This window comes from Rattus norvegicus, chromosome X (genome assembly GCF_021556685.1).
Source record: "Rattus norvegicus strain SHRSP/BbbUtx chromosome X, alternate assembly SHRSP_T2T, whole genome shotgun sequence".
Taxonomy (NCBI): Eukaryota; Metazoa; Chordata; class Mammalia; order Rodentia; family Muridae; genus Rattus; species Rattus norvegicus.
In genome coordinates, this window is record NC_141554.1 from 160,946,077 (window position 1) to 160,962,715 (window position 16,639).

The window sequence follows — 16,639 nt, forward strand, 5'->3', positions numbered from 1 at the left end:
AGCTCAGCACTCTATGAAGGCTGCCAGGCTCACCTCCAGAGCAGGGTCTGCAAACCCTATGTTTAGGCCCAACCTTTAAGGGACTAGATGAGTGTAGGGGAGCCAAGTGTTTCTTGGCTGGAAAGGGGGCTCTGTTCCAAAGCCACCTATTCTGGGGAGTTCCTCACAGTCACAGCCTTCTGTCTCTGAGCAAGTCTGGGTTGGCCACACTGGTACTATCTTGCTCCATGGGATGAGAGATAACGGGTACCCTGAGCCATGTGATGACACCCCTACCCCTAGCCCCAGCTAGGATTGATTTGGTCCCAGTTAGGTGCCTGGGAGCAAGCAGAAGAAATATACTGAATTCTCAAAGCAATCAGGTGCAGTCCTAAAGCCTGGGAATGTGGAATGTGGTACAAAGAGCCAACTATCTGTGAGCTTGGTGGGCATAGCCATTAACTAATATTGTCAAACTCTCTCTTCCTCTTCTACATGGCCATTTCCTGGTAGTTTCAGATTCAACTCAAATATCACTTCCTAGGGGAAGGCCACATAAAAAAATGCCATTTCAACAGTTCATTATTTTATTTTTTCCCTACAATCCCAATATGAATTACATTTGTATCATGCCAACATATATACACACAACTGAAATAGATAGTGCAAATGAGGTTTTCCTTACCACCTACAATATATTCCAGTGTGTGTGTGTGTGTGTGTGTGTGTGAGAGAGAGAGAGAGAGAGAGAGAGAGAGAGAGAGAGAGAGAGAGAGCGCTCAGGCTGATTAGGAAATCACTATGTAACACCCAAACTAGGCCTTAAGTGGAAAATCACCCTTATTTCTGCCTTCCAAGTGCTGGAATAACAGTCCTGTTTGATTTCTTTTCCTATTTTATATTATCAAAAAGAGAAGGAATCCTTGCACTCTGGAAGCTGAGACAAGAGTATTCCAAGTTACAGCTCAACCTAGGTTACACAGTAAGAAGAAAAAGTGAGGAAGGGGAAGAATGGCAAGCTACAAGGGAAGAAAGAAGAGAAGGGGAGGAAGGAAGGAATGGGAAAGAATGGGCAGTGGTGGCACACGCCTTTAATCCTAGCACTCTGGAAGCAGAGGCAGGAGGATCTCTGTGAATCTGAGGTCAGCCTGGTCTACAGAGTGAGTTCCAGGACAGCCAGGGCTACACGGAGAAACCCTGTCTCAAACAAACAAACAAACAACAAAGATGGAAAAAAGAGTGAGTGTGGGAGTTTGACCACATTTGCAGAGTCAATTTGGTGATCTGTGGTTTAACTTGAAGAGCAAAGTGCTGGAGTTTTCTCCAGGGAGCATGCATCCCTTGCTAACTTTGTTGGCTCTGCTGGCAATGACATTTCACATTCTGGTCTCCAGATAGGACTAAGGTCTCTTACTGTTCTATCTAGTGGAAAACCTCTACTAGGGAGGCCAGTGAGTTATCATTCTAGTGGCCTGATTTCAGGTTCATGAGGTGGCTGCACCAGAGTTCATGAAAATGACTGTCCTTTCAGAGGAAAAATCCATTTACCCTCAAACATGGCAATCAGATCAATGGGTAGGAAGATTGAAGGAGCATGAGTGAGGTGGTGAATATATAGTTGTATTTCAGGATGCCCCCCCTCAACACACTGCATTAGAACTCTCTTTATTGACCCTCTCAGTGCACACAAACTGAAAACACAAGAAGTTAGTGCCATCAACTTCTTTCAAGTCTATCATCTATGAAGATTAATCTTATGATTAACAGTTCCTTGGCTTTTAAAAAAGCATATTCTTAAAACATATTCTTCTTGTTCTGAAGAAACGTTTTCTTTTTTCTTTTTTTTTCTTTTTTTTTTTTTTTTCGGAGCTGGGGACCGAACCCAGGGCCTTGTGCTTGCTAGGCAAGCACTCTACCACTGAGCTAAATCCCCAACCCTGAAGAAACGTTTTCATGTAGACCTTTTCTCACAACTTTGGGGAGATAGCAGTTTCTGGAGGTTGAATCTAAAATTTATTTCATGCCAGCCAAGTGCTCTACCACCAAGATAACTACATCCCAAATTCCCATTTTACTTTTGATTTTGAGACAGAGTCTCACTAAGTTTTCCAGTGTGGCCTTGAATTCACCCTGAAGCACATGCAGGCCTTAAACTTTCAATTCTCCTACCTCAAAATCCTGAGTGCTGGGTGGAATTACAGAACCAACAATTTTCTTATTCTTAGAATGGGTTGCTTCCAAGATTTTTTTCCCAATTAGTCATACTGGCCAAGGGCTACTCCTCAGAATTTCCTAGAGACCTACAGAATGCCCTAGCACATCCTTCTAGCCCCACTGACAAATTCTAATTGAAGTATAAAGCCAGCCTTGCACCACCTAGATGACTTCCTGGGTAGAATATTTCCATGAATCACTCAACTTGAAGCTGTTGCAAAAGCTTCTTTCAACTCTGGGATCCTGATTCTTCTGCTGAATGATAGAGAAGAGAACTACACTGCAATAAGGCTAGATGTAAGGTCTAGGTCATCAGACAGTATGTGCGAGACCACAGTACAGCTTCCTGGTAACATCTGTGATAGGATCTTATAGTAGGATAGTAGGGGGATTAGGAAGCAGAGTGCTGAGGCAGGTACAGAGGGTGTTCCTTAGGGAAAAGGCAAACCTAAAATTCCTTGACCTCATAAGGAAACAACTTGATTCTGTATGGGGGGAGGGGAGTACTGAGCATTCATTCTGTATGCAGAGGCCTCTGGGAGAGGGGCCAGCACAGAGGGAGGGGGATGCTGGAAAATCTGATTTTGCCAAAACTAAAAAAAATAAAAAATAAAAAAAATTCATGAAGCAGCTGCTTAATGGGGAGAATGTCTGTCTCTCTGTGCTTCTCTGTGTGTCTATGTCTGTCTGTCTGTCTCTCTCTCTCTGTCTTTCTGTCACACACACACACACAGACACACACACACACTCCTGCCCAAGAACTTTCTCCTGTCTTTCCTTAACACAGTATCTTTTCCAGAGATTCTTACAGCTCCATTTACAGGGATAGAGAGGGCACTGTCTTTTAAACCCATCCAACAGCAACTTTTCTTCATTAAGCACTTTGTATGTGGTCAAAACTGGGCTCCACCTCCTCACCATTGCCTACTTTAAACTTCTATAGAGGACTGGCCAGTGACCTTCACTAAAGTGTCATCAAGGCCAGCCTAGAGCTGACCAGAGTATTCACTATCACTATCATTTAGAAAACCCATGGGTTGTAACCCCTCTAATAAACCTCTATCTCCAAAAATATTTACATTATGACTCATAAGAATAGCAAAAATTATCATTATAAAGTGGCAACAAAAATAATTTTATGATTGGGAGTCACTACAACATGAGTAACCGTTGTGGTCACAACAAGGGTCACAGCATTAGGAAGGTTGAGAATCACTGATTTAAGAGATCAGGCATCCCACACACCTTTTCTGCATGTACCCCCTCTTCTAGATGTCTCCAGTAAAGGGCAGCTTACACCTAGAGCCACATGACTTTTCGTAGAATATAATGGTCATGCTCACTCTTCAAGGCAACCTTTCTCTGATCCAGATCCTTAGTGAGCCTCCGTCAATTCCCATGGTTTACCTTTAGGCCAGCAGTTTGGAACCTCTGGGATACTATTCCTTTGGGTCTCACATATTAGATATCCTTCATATTAGATATTTATAATTTATAATAGCAAAATTACACTTATGAAGTACAACACAATAATTTTATGGTGGTGGTGGGGTCATCACAATATGAGGAACTGTATTAAAGGGTCGGCAGCATTAAGAAGGTTGAGAGATACTGCTCTAGGCTTTGCACACTGTCTAGGCCTCTAAGGTCACACCAAGCTTAGAGACTCTGCCAAAGAAGACTTCTCCCCTCAAAACTCCTCAGGGCCCAAGGTGGATGGAACAGTGAGTTAGGCAGGTACAAGGTGTACCCATCTACATGCATCACATAGCAGGCACCTTCTGATTGTGCCCATTGGCATGCCCTGGACCTTTGGAAAGCTGCTTGGTCCTACAGTGTTGGCGGCCTCTTGTCCCAGTGCTAGCCCCATTTCCTCCCGGATGGAACTAGGCGGCAGAGAGGACGGTGGGAATGGGCCTGTACAGGTGTGCAGGCCAGGGCCATGGAGCCTGTGAAGACCAGCGGAGATGGGTAGCGAGTGCCAGGGGTCTGTGGGTGGTTATGTAGGTGATGAGAGTCCTGTATGACAGCACTTGTGCACACAAAGAGCTCGCAACAGCGTCAGGCGCTGTGGAAAGGTTTGCTCTCAGGATTGGACTCTTCACATTGCTGTGGACCAGACTGTGGCTGAGAATCCTAGGCACTGGAAATCAGGATGAAGCCACAAAGGTGTGTAAGATTTCACAGCTTGGGAAATCACAAGCCAGTTTTGGTCCGCTGAGAACACTTGTCGCCCCTCTAGTACGTTGAGCTTTAGCACCCTCAGATAGCCTAGCTAGCCCCGCCCCTCAGCTGCCTAGCTCTCAAAGGAAGTCTCCGCTGCCCCAAAATCTCTCCCGCAAGCCCCTCCCTCTTCCTGTTCGAGTCAATCTCACACAAGTGTGACGTTTGTATTTGCCAGTCCAGCCTGCTAGACTGGTCTGTACTGGCCGCTCCGGCGGATTTGGGCCTGCCCTGAGGAGAGCGCGCAACCTGCGTAGCAGCGGCTGTGACGCAAACGTGACGGCGGCTTGACGCGCCCACAGCCGCTCTTGAGGCGCTGGCGCTTCCTCTGCTAGGCTCCGAGCTGTCTGTTTCTTGGGCCCTGTGTATAGGTGCCGGCCGCCCCTGGCGTTCAACACCGCTTCCAGGTGCCGGCCGTGTCTGCCATGGACGACTATGCGGTTTTGTCCGATACTGAGCTGGCCGCAGTGCTACGCCAGTACAACATCCCGCATGGGCCTATTGTGGGTATGCTGCAGCCGGTGGCGCTCAGAACCTCTCGGTCCCCCGCTTTCCCGCGCTCCTCCCTGAGCGTTCTTCCTACCTCCTCCTTCCCTCAGGTCCCCTCCCCGTGTTCCCTTGTGCTCTTGGGGTGCTCGGCTCGCACCCGCTGACCGCTTCGCACCCTGTGTCTGGGCAGGCTCCACTCGCAAGCTCTACGAAAAGAAAATCTTCGAGTACGAGACCCAGAGAAGGAGGCTTTCGCCCCCCAGCTCGTCATCGTCTTCATTCTCCTATCGGTTCTCAGGTGAGGCTCCAACTGCACAGCCCCAAAGAGCAGCTTGGGGCACAAGGCGCAGGGAGGGAGGGTGTGGCTGAAGCTACTGAGGGAGTAGGGGGAAGTCTGGAGATTGAAGGTCCTGTACCTTCTCCTCCACATGCAGACTTGGATTCAGCCTCCGTGGACTCAGACATGTATGATCTGCCCAAAAAGGAGGACGCCTTACTTTACCAGAGCAAGGGTAAGGCAGGTGTGGGATGGGCACTGATGTCTTTATCCCATGCTTCAGGGATTTGGGCACAGTGAAACTCCAGACCTCACCCCCTTGTACCAGTTCTCAGTGGCTTCAGAGAGAAGAAACTGGCACAGCACACACACAGACTGGGGGGGGGGGGCGGAAGGTGGCAAGAGGCCAGGTAAGGGGCACCACTTTTTCCTCTACCACTGTTTTCTTCCTCAAGACTATAATGATGACTACTATGAGGAGAGCTATTTGACTACCAGGACATACGGGGAGCCCGAGTCTGTGGGCATGTCCAAGAGCTTCCGCCGGCCAGGGACCTCACTTGTAGATGCTGATGATACCTTCCATCACCAGGTGAGTTGTCTGGTAGGCATACCTGGGGTGTATGTAGCCTTAGGGAATTCTAGGTTTGGATAGTTCAAGGAGATACTAGGTGCAGAGAGTGGATCTTAGGCCTTCAAGTATGGTTAGGATCAGCATACAGTTGTTGGCTCAAAAGTTCTACGTTGGAACCTCCAAAACTATTAGATTTGGGGATGAGCATATATAGCTCAGTAGAAGAGCATTTACCTATGGTTTCATCTCCAGCATCCAGCAGCACACACAAATGTTTTTGGGGTTTTGGCATTTTTAAAAATTTAATTACTTTAATTATACCTATGTGTAGCCAATTTTTTGTTAGTTTGTGGGTTCCCCTCACCCTTTCACCCCCAATCATTAGATAGAGAAAGAGAGCTAAAGATCCCTGAATCTAATTTCTTTCTTCCTTGTGTCTTCTTTGACCCCAGCTACTAGCAAACTGTAACCAACCTCACCTATTGGGGCTCTAGTATTTACATACCCTCTGAAAAATTCCCAGAATTCCAAATACCACAAAATTGCAGAAACTATCTGCAACTCAAAAGCATGAAGCAAATCATAGCTGCTGTAAAACAGCCCCATATCCCACATCTAGGGTTAAAATAAAAACATTCTTATAATATTTCTGTGTTTCTTAAGCCAAATTTCAAGAATTCTCACTACATGTATGTGTCTGTGGGTAGTATGCATGAGTGCTGGTGCCTACAGATGCCAGAATTGTCAGATTTCCCCTTAGATTCCCCTTAGAGCTAGAATGGCAAGTAGTTGTAAACTGCCTGATGTGAGTGCTGGAAAATGACCTTAGGTACCTAGGAAGAACAATAGGTGCTTTTAACCACTGAGGCATCTCTGCAGCCCACAAACTTTTATGATCTGAGCATATATAACAGCACCTGTACTCTAGGATGTAGGTTTAAGCCTCCTGAGAATCCTGGGGAATAAAAGGATGGTGGGACAAAGTTGACAAGGTTTGTAACTGGGTGGCAAGGCCCCACAGTTAAAGAGGGCATGGACCCAGAATGATGGGGGGGCAATTTTCTGCCCCCTACAATGTGACTAGAGTAGGCTAGCCAGAGACATTTGGGGAAACCATTCTTTCCCATTTCTAATCCTAATTATCCGGCAGGTGCGTGATGACATTTTCTCTTCTTCAGAAGAGGAAGGCAAGGATAGGTGAGTAGTGAACACATGTAGGGACAGGGACAAGTTTGACACTCAGACTCTCCTGCCTACCTGTCCCCTTCTTTTGCTACAGGGAACGCCCCATCTATGGCCGAGACAGTGCCTACCAGAGCATCGCACACTACCGCCCCATTTCCAATGTCTCCAGGAGCTCCCTGGGCTTATCATATTATCCTACATCCTCCACCTCTTCTGTGTCCTCCTCTTCATCTTCTCCCTCTTCATGGCTTACCCGACGTGCCATTCGACCAGAAAAGCAGGCCCCTACTGCTGCTCTGGGCCAGGATCGACAGGTCCCACTCTGGGGCCAGCTGTTACTCTTCCTGGCCTTTGCTGCCTTTCTGCTCTTTGTTTACTATTCCATACAAGCTGAAGAAGGCAACCCCTTCTGGATGGATCCCTAAGGGTATTGGTTTCAGAGCAGCTCTTAACAGGAGTTTTGGCTGACTGCCTTAGCAGTGTTTGCTGGGGGTGGGGGGTAGGGGCTTTTTTGTGTATTCTAGTTAGAGGGTACAGGGCCTAGCCTACGGCAGTGCTTGTCTCCACCTCATCTTGCCAAGGAAGCAGCAAATGCTGGCTTTCCACAGCCCAGTAGGCCCGTATGTACCTTCCTCTGGAGCCTCCTAGCCTTATTGCCTCTGACTCTTAGGGTATGGGGATCTGGTGGGGAGGACCTCACTTCATTAGAGGAAAACTTGGTGGTGGCAGTGGTAGTTGTCATGCATGCCTGTTTGTTGTCACCTTTTCAGGGGGTATTAACAAGGCCATCCTGGCTTTGCTTTCGTGGACACAATAATAAACATGTTTATTTTTACCTTGTTGTTTCTTCCTACTGGGATGGGAGCTGGGCTGCCATGGCACACAGGTGCTTGGTTTTAGGTCTCAATAATCAGTGTGGCTTTTCCCTTTGGTTGTGCTTGGTCTTGGGGAAGGAATCAAATGCTACCCATAGATAAGTCTATGTTTTAGTTGTGGGTTTTATTTCTGGGCCAACTCCCTGAAATACTTATTATAACCACTTAGAAAAATAACTACCATGTAATTAAATGTGTAGATAAGCCTATGGGAAATGTAGGCAAAACTGCATATATGATCATATATGCAGATACTTTAGTCAGGAGAGGCTAACACCAACATCTGAGGTTACCAGGATAGAAAAGATATGAGGCATCATGCCAGTACATTGTTCAGCTCCTGGGATTGGTGGCATGATAATAAGATTCAAAGGCTACAGTGCACCCATGGCTATTCTAATTCTTTGCCTGTTTATTCTTGCTCAGTTTTTAGATTTTCTTTGGAGATAATCTTTTTGTATACTGCGTTAAAATGTTTCTGTCCTTCCTTATCTGCCTAAGGTACCTACTGATTGGTTTAATAAAGAGCTAAATCGAGGGACTTCTGGGCATAGAGAGGGACTCTGAGGTCAGCTAGACATGGAGGAAGAATAGGTGACTGGTACTGAGGATCAGTTGTGAGCCATGTAGCAGAATGTAGAATAGTATAAATGGGTTGATGTAAGTTATAAGAGCTAGTTGGGGGTAAGCCTAAGTTAAGGCCAAGCTTTCATATTAATGAAAAGTCTTTGTCATTATTGGGAGCTGGCACTGACCTGGGTTGCCAGATGTAACCAAGCTGTCTCTTTGGTACCAGTTCCCAATAATGACATAGATACCTTTTATTATGAAAGCTTGGCTTTAGCTTGCTCACTCTCAACTAGCTCTTAATTTTTTTAGATTTACTATTATTTTATTTATATGAGTACACTGTCGCTCTCTTCGGACACACCAGAAGAAGGCATCGGATCCCATTATAGATGGTTGTGAGTCACCATGTGGTTGCTAAGAATTGAACTCAGGACGTCTGGGAGAGCAGTCAGTGCTCTTAACTGCTGAGCCATCTCTCCAGCCCCCAGCTCTTAATTTAACATACTTCTACATTCTGTCAGGTAGCTCATTACCTCTCCTCAGTCCCATATGTCTCAAATCTTCCACCTCTGACTTTCCCACAGTATCCCTTTCTGCCCAGAAGTCCTGCCTATCCTCTAAACAAGTCAGGAGGTGCATTGGGCAGGTGAGGAAGGACATACACACCTTCACACAGTGAATGATTATCCCAACAGTTTTTCTATCTTGGATACATAGTATATAATATTAAAAGGTTTTTTTTTTTAATCCAGGCATGGTGCTACACACCTTTAATCTCTGCACTTAGCAGAAACAGAATGATCTCTTTGTTTTTTGTTTTTTTTTAAAGATTTATTTATTTATTATATATAAGTACACTGTAGCTGTCTTCAGATACACCAGAAGAGGGCATCAGATCTCTTTACAGATGGTTGTGAGCCACCATGTGGTTGCTGGGAATTGAACTCATGACCTCTGGAAGAGCAGTCGGGTGCTCTTAACCGCTGAGCCATCTCTCCAGCCCCAGAATGATCTCTTTGAATTAAAGGGTACCCTGATCCAGGACAGTGTCTCAATATGAAAATTTAAAAAATTAAATTCTGGGCTTCAGAGATAATAACTCCGTGGTTAAGAATATGTTGCTCGGGGCTGGAGAGATGGCTCAGTGGTTAAGAGCACTGACTGCTCTTCCAGAGGTCCTGAGTTCAAATCCCAGCAACCACATGGTGGCTCACAACCACCTGTAATGGGATCTGATGCCCTCTTCTGGTGTGTCTGAAGACAGCTACACTATACACACACTCACACACACACACACACACATAAAAAAAAAGAATATGTTGCTCTTTCAGAGGACCCAGGTTTAGATCCCAATATTCACATGGTGGTTCATAAACAGTCTGCAACTCCACTCTCAGGGGAGCTAATGCCCTCTTTTGACTTCTGTGTGTACTAGACATGCATGTTGGGTATTATATAAACATATGAAAATGAATAGCTGTACATATGAAAAAAATCCTTAAAAAAAAAGTCTTGGGCTGCAGAGATGGCTCAGTGGTTAAAAGGCACTGACCGCTCTTCCAGAGGTCCTGAGTTCAATTCCCAGAGGTCCTGAGTTCAATTCCCAGCTACCACATGGTGGCTCACAACCATCTGTAATGAGATCTAATGCCCTCTTCTGGTGTGTCTGAAGACAGCTAGAGTGTACTTATATATAATAAATAAATAAATAAATCTTTTTTTAAAAAAAATCTCAAAAACAACAAGAAATCCAAGATAGAGTTACATATTTTTAAAAGCTCATTTCTCCTGTTATCTCTCTTCTTAACACAGCTTATTTTTAGGGTTTTTCCAGACAGGGTTTTTCTTTGGGTAGCCGTGGTTCTGCTGGAATTGAAGATGTAGATCAGGTTGGCCTTGAGCTCAAAACTCAGAGATCCAAATGCTGAAATTAAATGTGTGTACCACCACTGCCAGGATTAACAAAATAGTTTTATTAATTGAGATTTTTTTGTAAATTTTATAGAATATATTATACTTTTTCCTGGTAACTCCCCTTAAGTCCATTTAGAATTGTTTGTATGTTCATGTACTTAGGGCTGACCACTTGTAATTGAATAACCTATCAGAAATCTTGTGTCTAGAGAGGAGTGATTTTTCTCTCTTGTAGAAGATCTAAGTTCATACTCCCAGGACCACATGGTGGCTCACAACTGACTATGACTCTAGTTCCAGGGATCCAATGTTCTCTTCTGGCTTCTTTCTGTACCCAGCATGCACATGGTACATACATAGACATGAAGTCAAACTACTCCTAGCCATAGTTTTATTTTAATTTAAAAAAATACATGAGGATGGCTAAATGTGTAAAGAAAATTACCAAGCCTAATAATGAGAATCAACCTCTGTAAATCGTCCTCTGACCTCCATATGAAAGGCATGGCAAATAATATATTTTAAAATCTGTGTTTGTTATTTTGAGTCAGGATTTCTTTGTGTAACCCTGGCTGTTCTGGAACCCACTTTGTAGACCTGGCTGGCCTTGAACTCTGAGATTTGCTCGCCTCTGCCTACTGTTACTTTAAAGTGACCATAGGGCCAAGCTTGGTGGCACATACTTTTAATCCCAGCACTAGAGAAACATGGGCAGGTGGATCTCTGCATTCAAGGCCAGCAAGGATTACACAGTAAAACCCTGCTTCAAAAAATAATATATGCGGGGTTGGGGATTTAGCTCAGTGGTAGAGCACTTGCCTAGGAAGCGCAAGGCCCTGGGTTCGGTCCCCAGCTCCGAAAAAAAGAACCAAAATAATAATAATAATAATAATAATAATAATAATAATAATAATAATAATAATATATGGGGTCTGGTGAAACAACTCAGTGGTTAAGAGCCCTTACTAATCTTCAGACAGGTTCAGTTCCCAGCATCCATGTCTTACATCTCCAGTACCAGGTGATCCCCTTCATAAATATCTGCATCTATGTGATGTGCACATACATTTTGGTCATACAAAAATAATATAGGCCTGGCAGTGGTGGTGCAAGCCTTTAATCCCAGCACTCGGGAGGCAGAGGCAGGAGGATCTCTGACTTTCAGACCAGCATAATCTACATAGTAAGTTCCAGGATACTCAGGGTTACACAAAGAACCCTGTTGCCAAAAAAGTTTATTTAAAATAAGGTCTTCCTATGTAGCCTAAACTAGCCTGGAACTGACTACCTCTGCATCCCCAGTACTGAGATCATAGTCATGAACCACCTCTGTTTAATAACATTGTTTTGTGTATTTGAAATAAAAAGGAAAGGATACAGGCTGGTAATATACATGTGTAATTCCAGCATGAGAAGCTGAGGAAGGAGGATTGTTAAAAGAGTGGAAGGTTAGTCTGGGCTATATGAGCTCCAGGCCAGCTAGAGCTACAAAGCAAGACTGCCTAAAAAATAGTGGATATAGTGGTATACATCTTTAATCTTAGGGAACTGGACATCCTCTTCTGACCTGCTTGGGTACCAAGCACACACCCAGTGCACATGCAGATAAAACACACACACAAAAAAAATTTAAGTGTTTAAAATAATGGGAGTCGCTTAATTTTACTACTGTGAATAGACACCATGACCAAGGCAACTCTTTTTTTTTTAATAAGTGCTCTTTTTTTTAATAGATTTATTTATTTATTATATATAAGTACACTGTAGCTGTCTTCAGATACACCAGAAAAGGGCATCAGATCTCTTTACAGATGGTTGTGAGCCACCATGTGGTTGCTGGGAATTGAACTAATGACCTCTGAAAGAGCAGTCGGGTGCTCTTAACCGCTGAGCCATCTCTCCAGCCCCCCAAGGCAACTCTTATAAGGACAACATTTCATTGGGACTGGCTTACAGGTTCAGAGGTTTGGTCCATTATCATCAAGGTGGGAGCATGGCAGAGTCCAGGTAGGCATGGTGCAGGAGGAGCTGAGAGTTCTACATCTTCATCTGAAGGCTGCTAGAGGAAGACTGACTTCTAGGCAGCTAGGGTGAGGGTCTTATTTCCCACACCCACAGTGGCACACCTACTCCAACAAGGCCACACCTCCTAGGGCCACTCCTTGGGCCAAGCATATACAAACCATAACAGAGTGATGGAACATGCCTTTAATCCCAGCACATGGGAAGCAGAGGCAGGCAGATTTCTGTGAGTTCAGCATGGTCTGCAGAGTGAGTTCCAGCACAGGCAGAACTACATAGGGAGACCCTGTTTTTAAAAATGTGATTATGTATGAGTACTCTGTTTGCATGTACATCTGTATGTCAGAAGAGGGCATCAGAGCCTATTATAGATGATTGTAAACTACCATGTTTACAATCTGGAAGAGAAGCCAGTGCTCTTAATCACTGAGTCATCTCTCCAGCCCTCATAAAATTTTAAAATAATAAGTAAATATGGGGTTGAGGGTTTAGTTCAGTAGTAGAGCACTTGCCTAGATAGAATGCTTGTATAGCAAGCATAATGTTCTTGGTTGAACCCCCAGTACTACATAAGCTGGGTGTAGTGGTTCACGGGGTAAGTATAGCACTCCAGAGATGAATACAGCAGAATCGGAAGTGCAAGATCATTCTCAGGTATATTAGTAGTTCTAGAACAGCCTGTGATTCTGTGACTGGGGAGACAGTCTCAGAAAAAGAAATGATCCAGAGAACCAATGCTCTTTTAAAAAGAAAGAAATAATGCAGAAAAACATGAACCAACTAGTCATGGCAGTGTGATACACACCTGCAATCCAGCACTCTAGATATGGAAATAGGGATGGCAAGGTAGAAGCCAGCCTGGGCAACTCAATGAGATTGTGTGTAATACTCCCAAAAAAGAATGAGGTGGGTTTTGTTTTGTTTTTTAACCACTCACAGCCTGTTTCTCTAGTTGCAAACCATTTCCACTGACTGCTTCACCAGCACCCATCATCGTACATGTAAACCAGGTTACTGCCTCCTGCTCCTTTCCATCTTAGTTCCAATGTTAGGTACTGAAGTCTGGCCCTAGCTGCACAGTGTTAAGTGTTGAGCATGCTACTTCCTTATAAGTCATTCCTAAGGATGTACAAGTTCTGCCATTGGTTCTGAATATGGGATATCAGAATAAGCAGGTAACTTCCCAATAGCACCTTAGAAGGACATGGTGACAGCCTCCTGCTGAAACAACTGCTTACATGGTACACTGAGGAGAGACTTAATGTTTGGAACCAGGCAGAAGCAGATAGGACATAACACCTATACTGGGGCCTGTGGTAGTATCAAGGTTGACCTCCCAAAGCTCTAAGGCAGTAGGTGGTGAGGGGAGAAGGGACAGCATAGGAAGGGGATCTAGGTTCAGAAAAGTTCAGGGATAGGTAGGGATTGCTGTCAAGCTTTGGAACAAAGGGAGTCCACCACCACTTCATGTCCCAAATCTGTTGCAGGTAGGTTGAATTTAACAGCTATCTATGTGGCAATTTTATGTTTTCTGGCATGGAGTAAGGAAATAATGACCTTATTATGTCTCCAATTTTCGTTTATTCATTCCCTCAAGAGCTCCCAGGTTCATCCATGGCCAAGGACCAAATAAAAAGTCCATGGACACTGAAGATATAGCTCTGAGGTTAAGAGCACTGACTGTGGGGTTGGGGATTTAGCTCAGTGGTAGAGCACTTGCCTAGCAAGTGCAAGGCCCTGGGTTCAGTCCCCAGCTCCGAAAAAAAGAAAAAAAAAGAGCACTGACTGTTCTAAAGGATCTGGGTTCAGGTCACAGCAACTACATAGTTGCTCATAACCATCTGAAACTCCACTTCTGGGGAACCTGATAACTTCTGGCCTCCACAGTCACCAGGCATGTACATGGTGTATATATGTATATGCAGGCAAATACTTAATGCTCATAAAAATTAATGAAAGGGCTCCTGAGGGCCCTGCGCCTTTTCTAGGGCACCCTAGAAACTTGCCTGGGTTATTCTCAGACTCACAAGGCTTCTCATTTTGGCTTGGTCTTCAACCTCCAGGGCTTTTAAGAGCTCTGAGGGTTGCAACACTGTGTTTCATTGAATCCTAAGGGTTCTGGTACCTCAGAACAGCACATGAGTGCCTAGACATGAGCTAAATGTTGGGCTGCAAGGCTTATGAAGGCTCTGTAGGGCTCCAGAACCCACTTTCCAAGACCTAAGGGGGAGCTGTGAGCATAGCATACTTCCTAAAAGTTCACAGTTACAAGTGGTCAAGACTTCAGATGAATCTAGGACTCTACACCCCTCCCTCGGCACTCTAGTAACCTATAGGGACAAAGCAGGGTGTATGTAGTTACCCAAAGTGTCAACAAGCCTCTACTACCATGTAAAAAAGCCCATGGGAGTGCAATGTGCACAGTCACCATGACTGTGCTGTGCTAGGCCCTTATGAGAAGGAAGGAGCCAAACAGTGGGGTGTAGGAGTAGGGGGAATAGGAGAATTGAAAGTGCAAGAAGAGGGGGTTGGGGATTTAGCTCAGTGGTAGAGCGCTTGCCTAGGAAGCGCAAGGCCCTGGGTTCGGTCCCCAGCTCCAAAAAAAGAACCAAAAAAAAAGTGCAAGAAGAGGTCCAGGAAGGCCTGTGACCTGTAGGGCAAAGGAAGCAGGGTATACCCATGAACTAACATATAGAAGGGGCTAGCCAAAGAGTTCTTGTCCCTGACTTCCATGTGACAAAGCCAGAATTTGTACTAGGAGGGTGCCTGCTAGGCAGTGACCACCTAGGGTGGTCTTGTGAACCTCAAGCTGACCTTTACAGCCAAGAATGACCTAGAACTCCTGATTTTCTGGCTTCAACTCCAAGTACTGGGATTAGAGTTGTGTGTCATAATACCCAGAACATTAAGTGCTAGGGATGGAACTGAAGGATTTGTGCCTGCTAGGCCACTACTGTATAAATAGATCCATATCCCCAGTTGCTACCATCTCTTCTGAAGGAGAACCGAAGTGTTGAGAGACAATAGGGCACTTGAGAGCAAAAATAGGATGGAATTGTCACCATATATTTTCTTTTTGTGCTGGACCCAGACTTTCGATCCCTAGTACCAACATGTTTCCTGTCTGGGATAGCTGTTCCTAGAAGACACTGCCCAGGAGACAGGCATACGCAACTAGATAAGTCCTTCCCTTAGTCCATTGGTATTGTTGGTCAACAGCCAGGATAGATAGGAGGGGCCGACACTCTGGGAGCCTTCAGAAGCTACCCACCTGCACAGGGCACAAGAGATAGCAAAGGCAAGTCCAAAGAGCTGCAGCTCTAACAGAGGGGAACGAGACAGTTTCCTCCTCTACTTAGCTAGGATTCTGCATCCTGGGACACCCAAGCGCCCAAATAACCAAGAGCCTCTTACCTGGCCAGTCCTAGCACCAGTTCTGCCTGCATAGGCTTGCCTTCACATTCTCTTCTCAAGCCAAGGCCTGACGAAGTTACTCAGGGGAGTCACTGTCCAAGGCTGAATTGGGTTAAGCAGGGGTGCCTGTCTCCTTGCCTCTACACCATACACAGAGGGCTGAGACACCTGGGGGTGTAGGGGGAGTGAGCAGATGTCTGACTGGGGGTGGGTGGGACAGGCTTCTGAGTGTACCTGGTCAGAGGCTCCAGGCAGTGAACTGGAAGATATCAGGCCAGGGAGGCAAAAGGTAAAGAGATGGGTGCCCCATACTGGCAGGAGTCAGGCATATGACACCCACAATTATGCCTACCATCCTTAATGGGTCCTTTAAAAAGAGTTAACTATTTTATGTGCATAAGCCAGAAGGAGGCATTGGATCTCCTGGCTCTGGAGTTAGAGGGTTGTGAGTCACCATAATATGGATGCTGGGAATCGATCAATTCCAGGTCTTGTGGAAGAGGAGCAAGTAGTTTTAAACACTGAGTACATACCATTCTGGAAAAGACCCAGTCGCACGGTAAATGCAGGTCTCGGAGGCTACCAGGAAGAGGCAGGCCAGGTGCACATTTGTGACCATTTCAGCTGACTGCTCAGCCAGGCCACATGGCCTAGAATCGGGTGGGGTGGAGATGCGCAACCACAACTGATTCACGCCCTGGCTCTGTTGGCCAACAGGCACCAGAAGCCTAGGTCACAGAAGTCACGGTCTCATGACCAGATGCCCTCCACAGCCTGACCTCCCACCCAGTGAGACCAAGAAAGAAAATGGGTTTGTTAACTCCAGCTGGAAGCAGGGCCCAGAGACTGCAAGTTCAGGCTGGACTCAGGGCAGGGCAAGGCACGGGTGTAGGTGTACTTTTT

The 16,639-nt window shown here is 45.4% G+C and overlaps 1 protein-coding gene across 2 annotated transcripts; it reads left to right on the forward strand.

The window, feature by feature from the left end:
• The first annotated feature begins 4,731 nt into the window (after nucleotides 1-4,731).
• On the forward strand, nucleotides 4,732-7,770 carry Emd (emerin). 2 transcript variants are annotated; one of them, NM_012948.2, is made up of 6 exons: nucleotides 4,735-4,923; nucleotides 5,096-5,203; nucleotides 5,340-5,417; nucleotides 5,638-5,774; nucleotides 6,907-6,953; nucleotides 7,036-7,746. In NM_012948.2, exons 1-6 carry the CDS (start codon nucleotides 4,842-4,844, stop codon nucleotides 7,364-7,366), a joined length of 783 nt encoding a protein of 260 aa, NP_037080.2. In that variant the 5' UTR covers nucleotides 4,735-4,841; the 3' UTR covers nucleotides 7,367-7,746. The 2 variants fall into 2 exon arrangements, with proteins under 2 accessions (XP_087455294.1, NP_037080.2); XM_087599168.1 differs by lacking the exon at nucleotides 6,907-6,953 and having other exon boundaries at nucleotides 4,732-4,923; nucleotides 7,036-7,770.
• The last annotated feature ends 8,869 nt before the right edge of the window (nucleotides 7,771-16,639 follow it).

Excerpts from the sequence above, each read along its gene's own strand:
- Emd (NM_012948.2), top strand. The coding sequence starts at position 4,842 with ATGGACGACTATGCGGTTTTGTCCGATACTGAGCTGGCCGCAGTGCTA. Across the intron at positions 4,924-5,095 it reads CCCGCATGGGCCTATTGTGG|GCTCCACTCGCAAGCTCTAC; the intron begins GTATGCTGCAGC and ends GTGTCTGGGCAG. Across the intron at positions 5,204-5,339 it reads ATTCTCCTATCGGTTCTCAG|ACTTGGATTCAGCCTCCGTG; the intron begins GTGAGGCTCCAA and ends CTCCACATGCAG.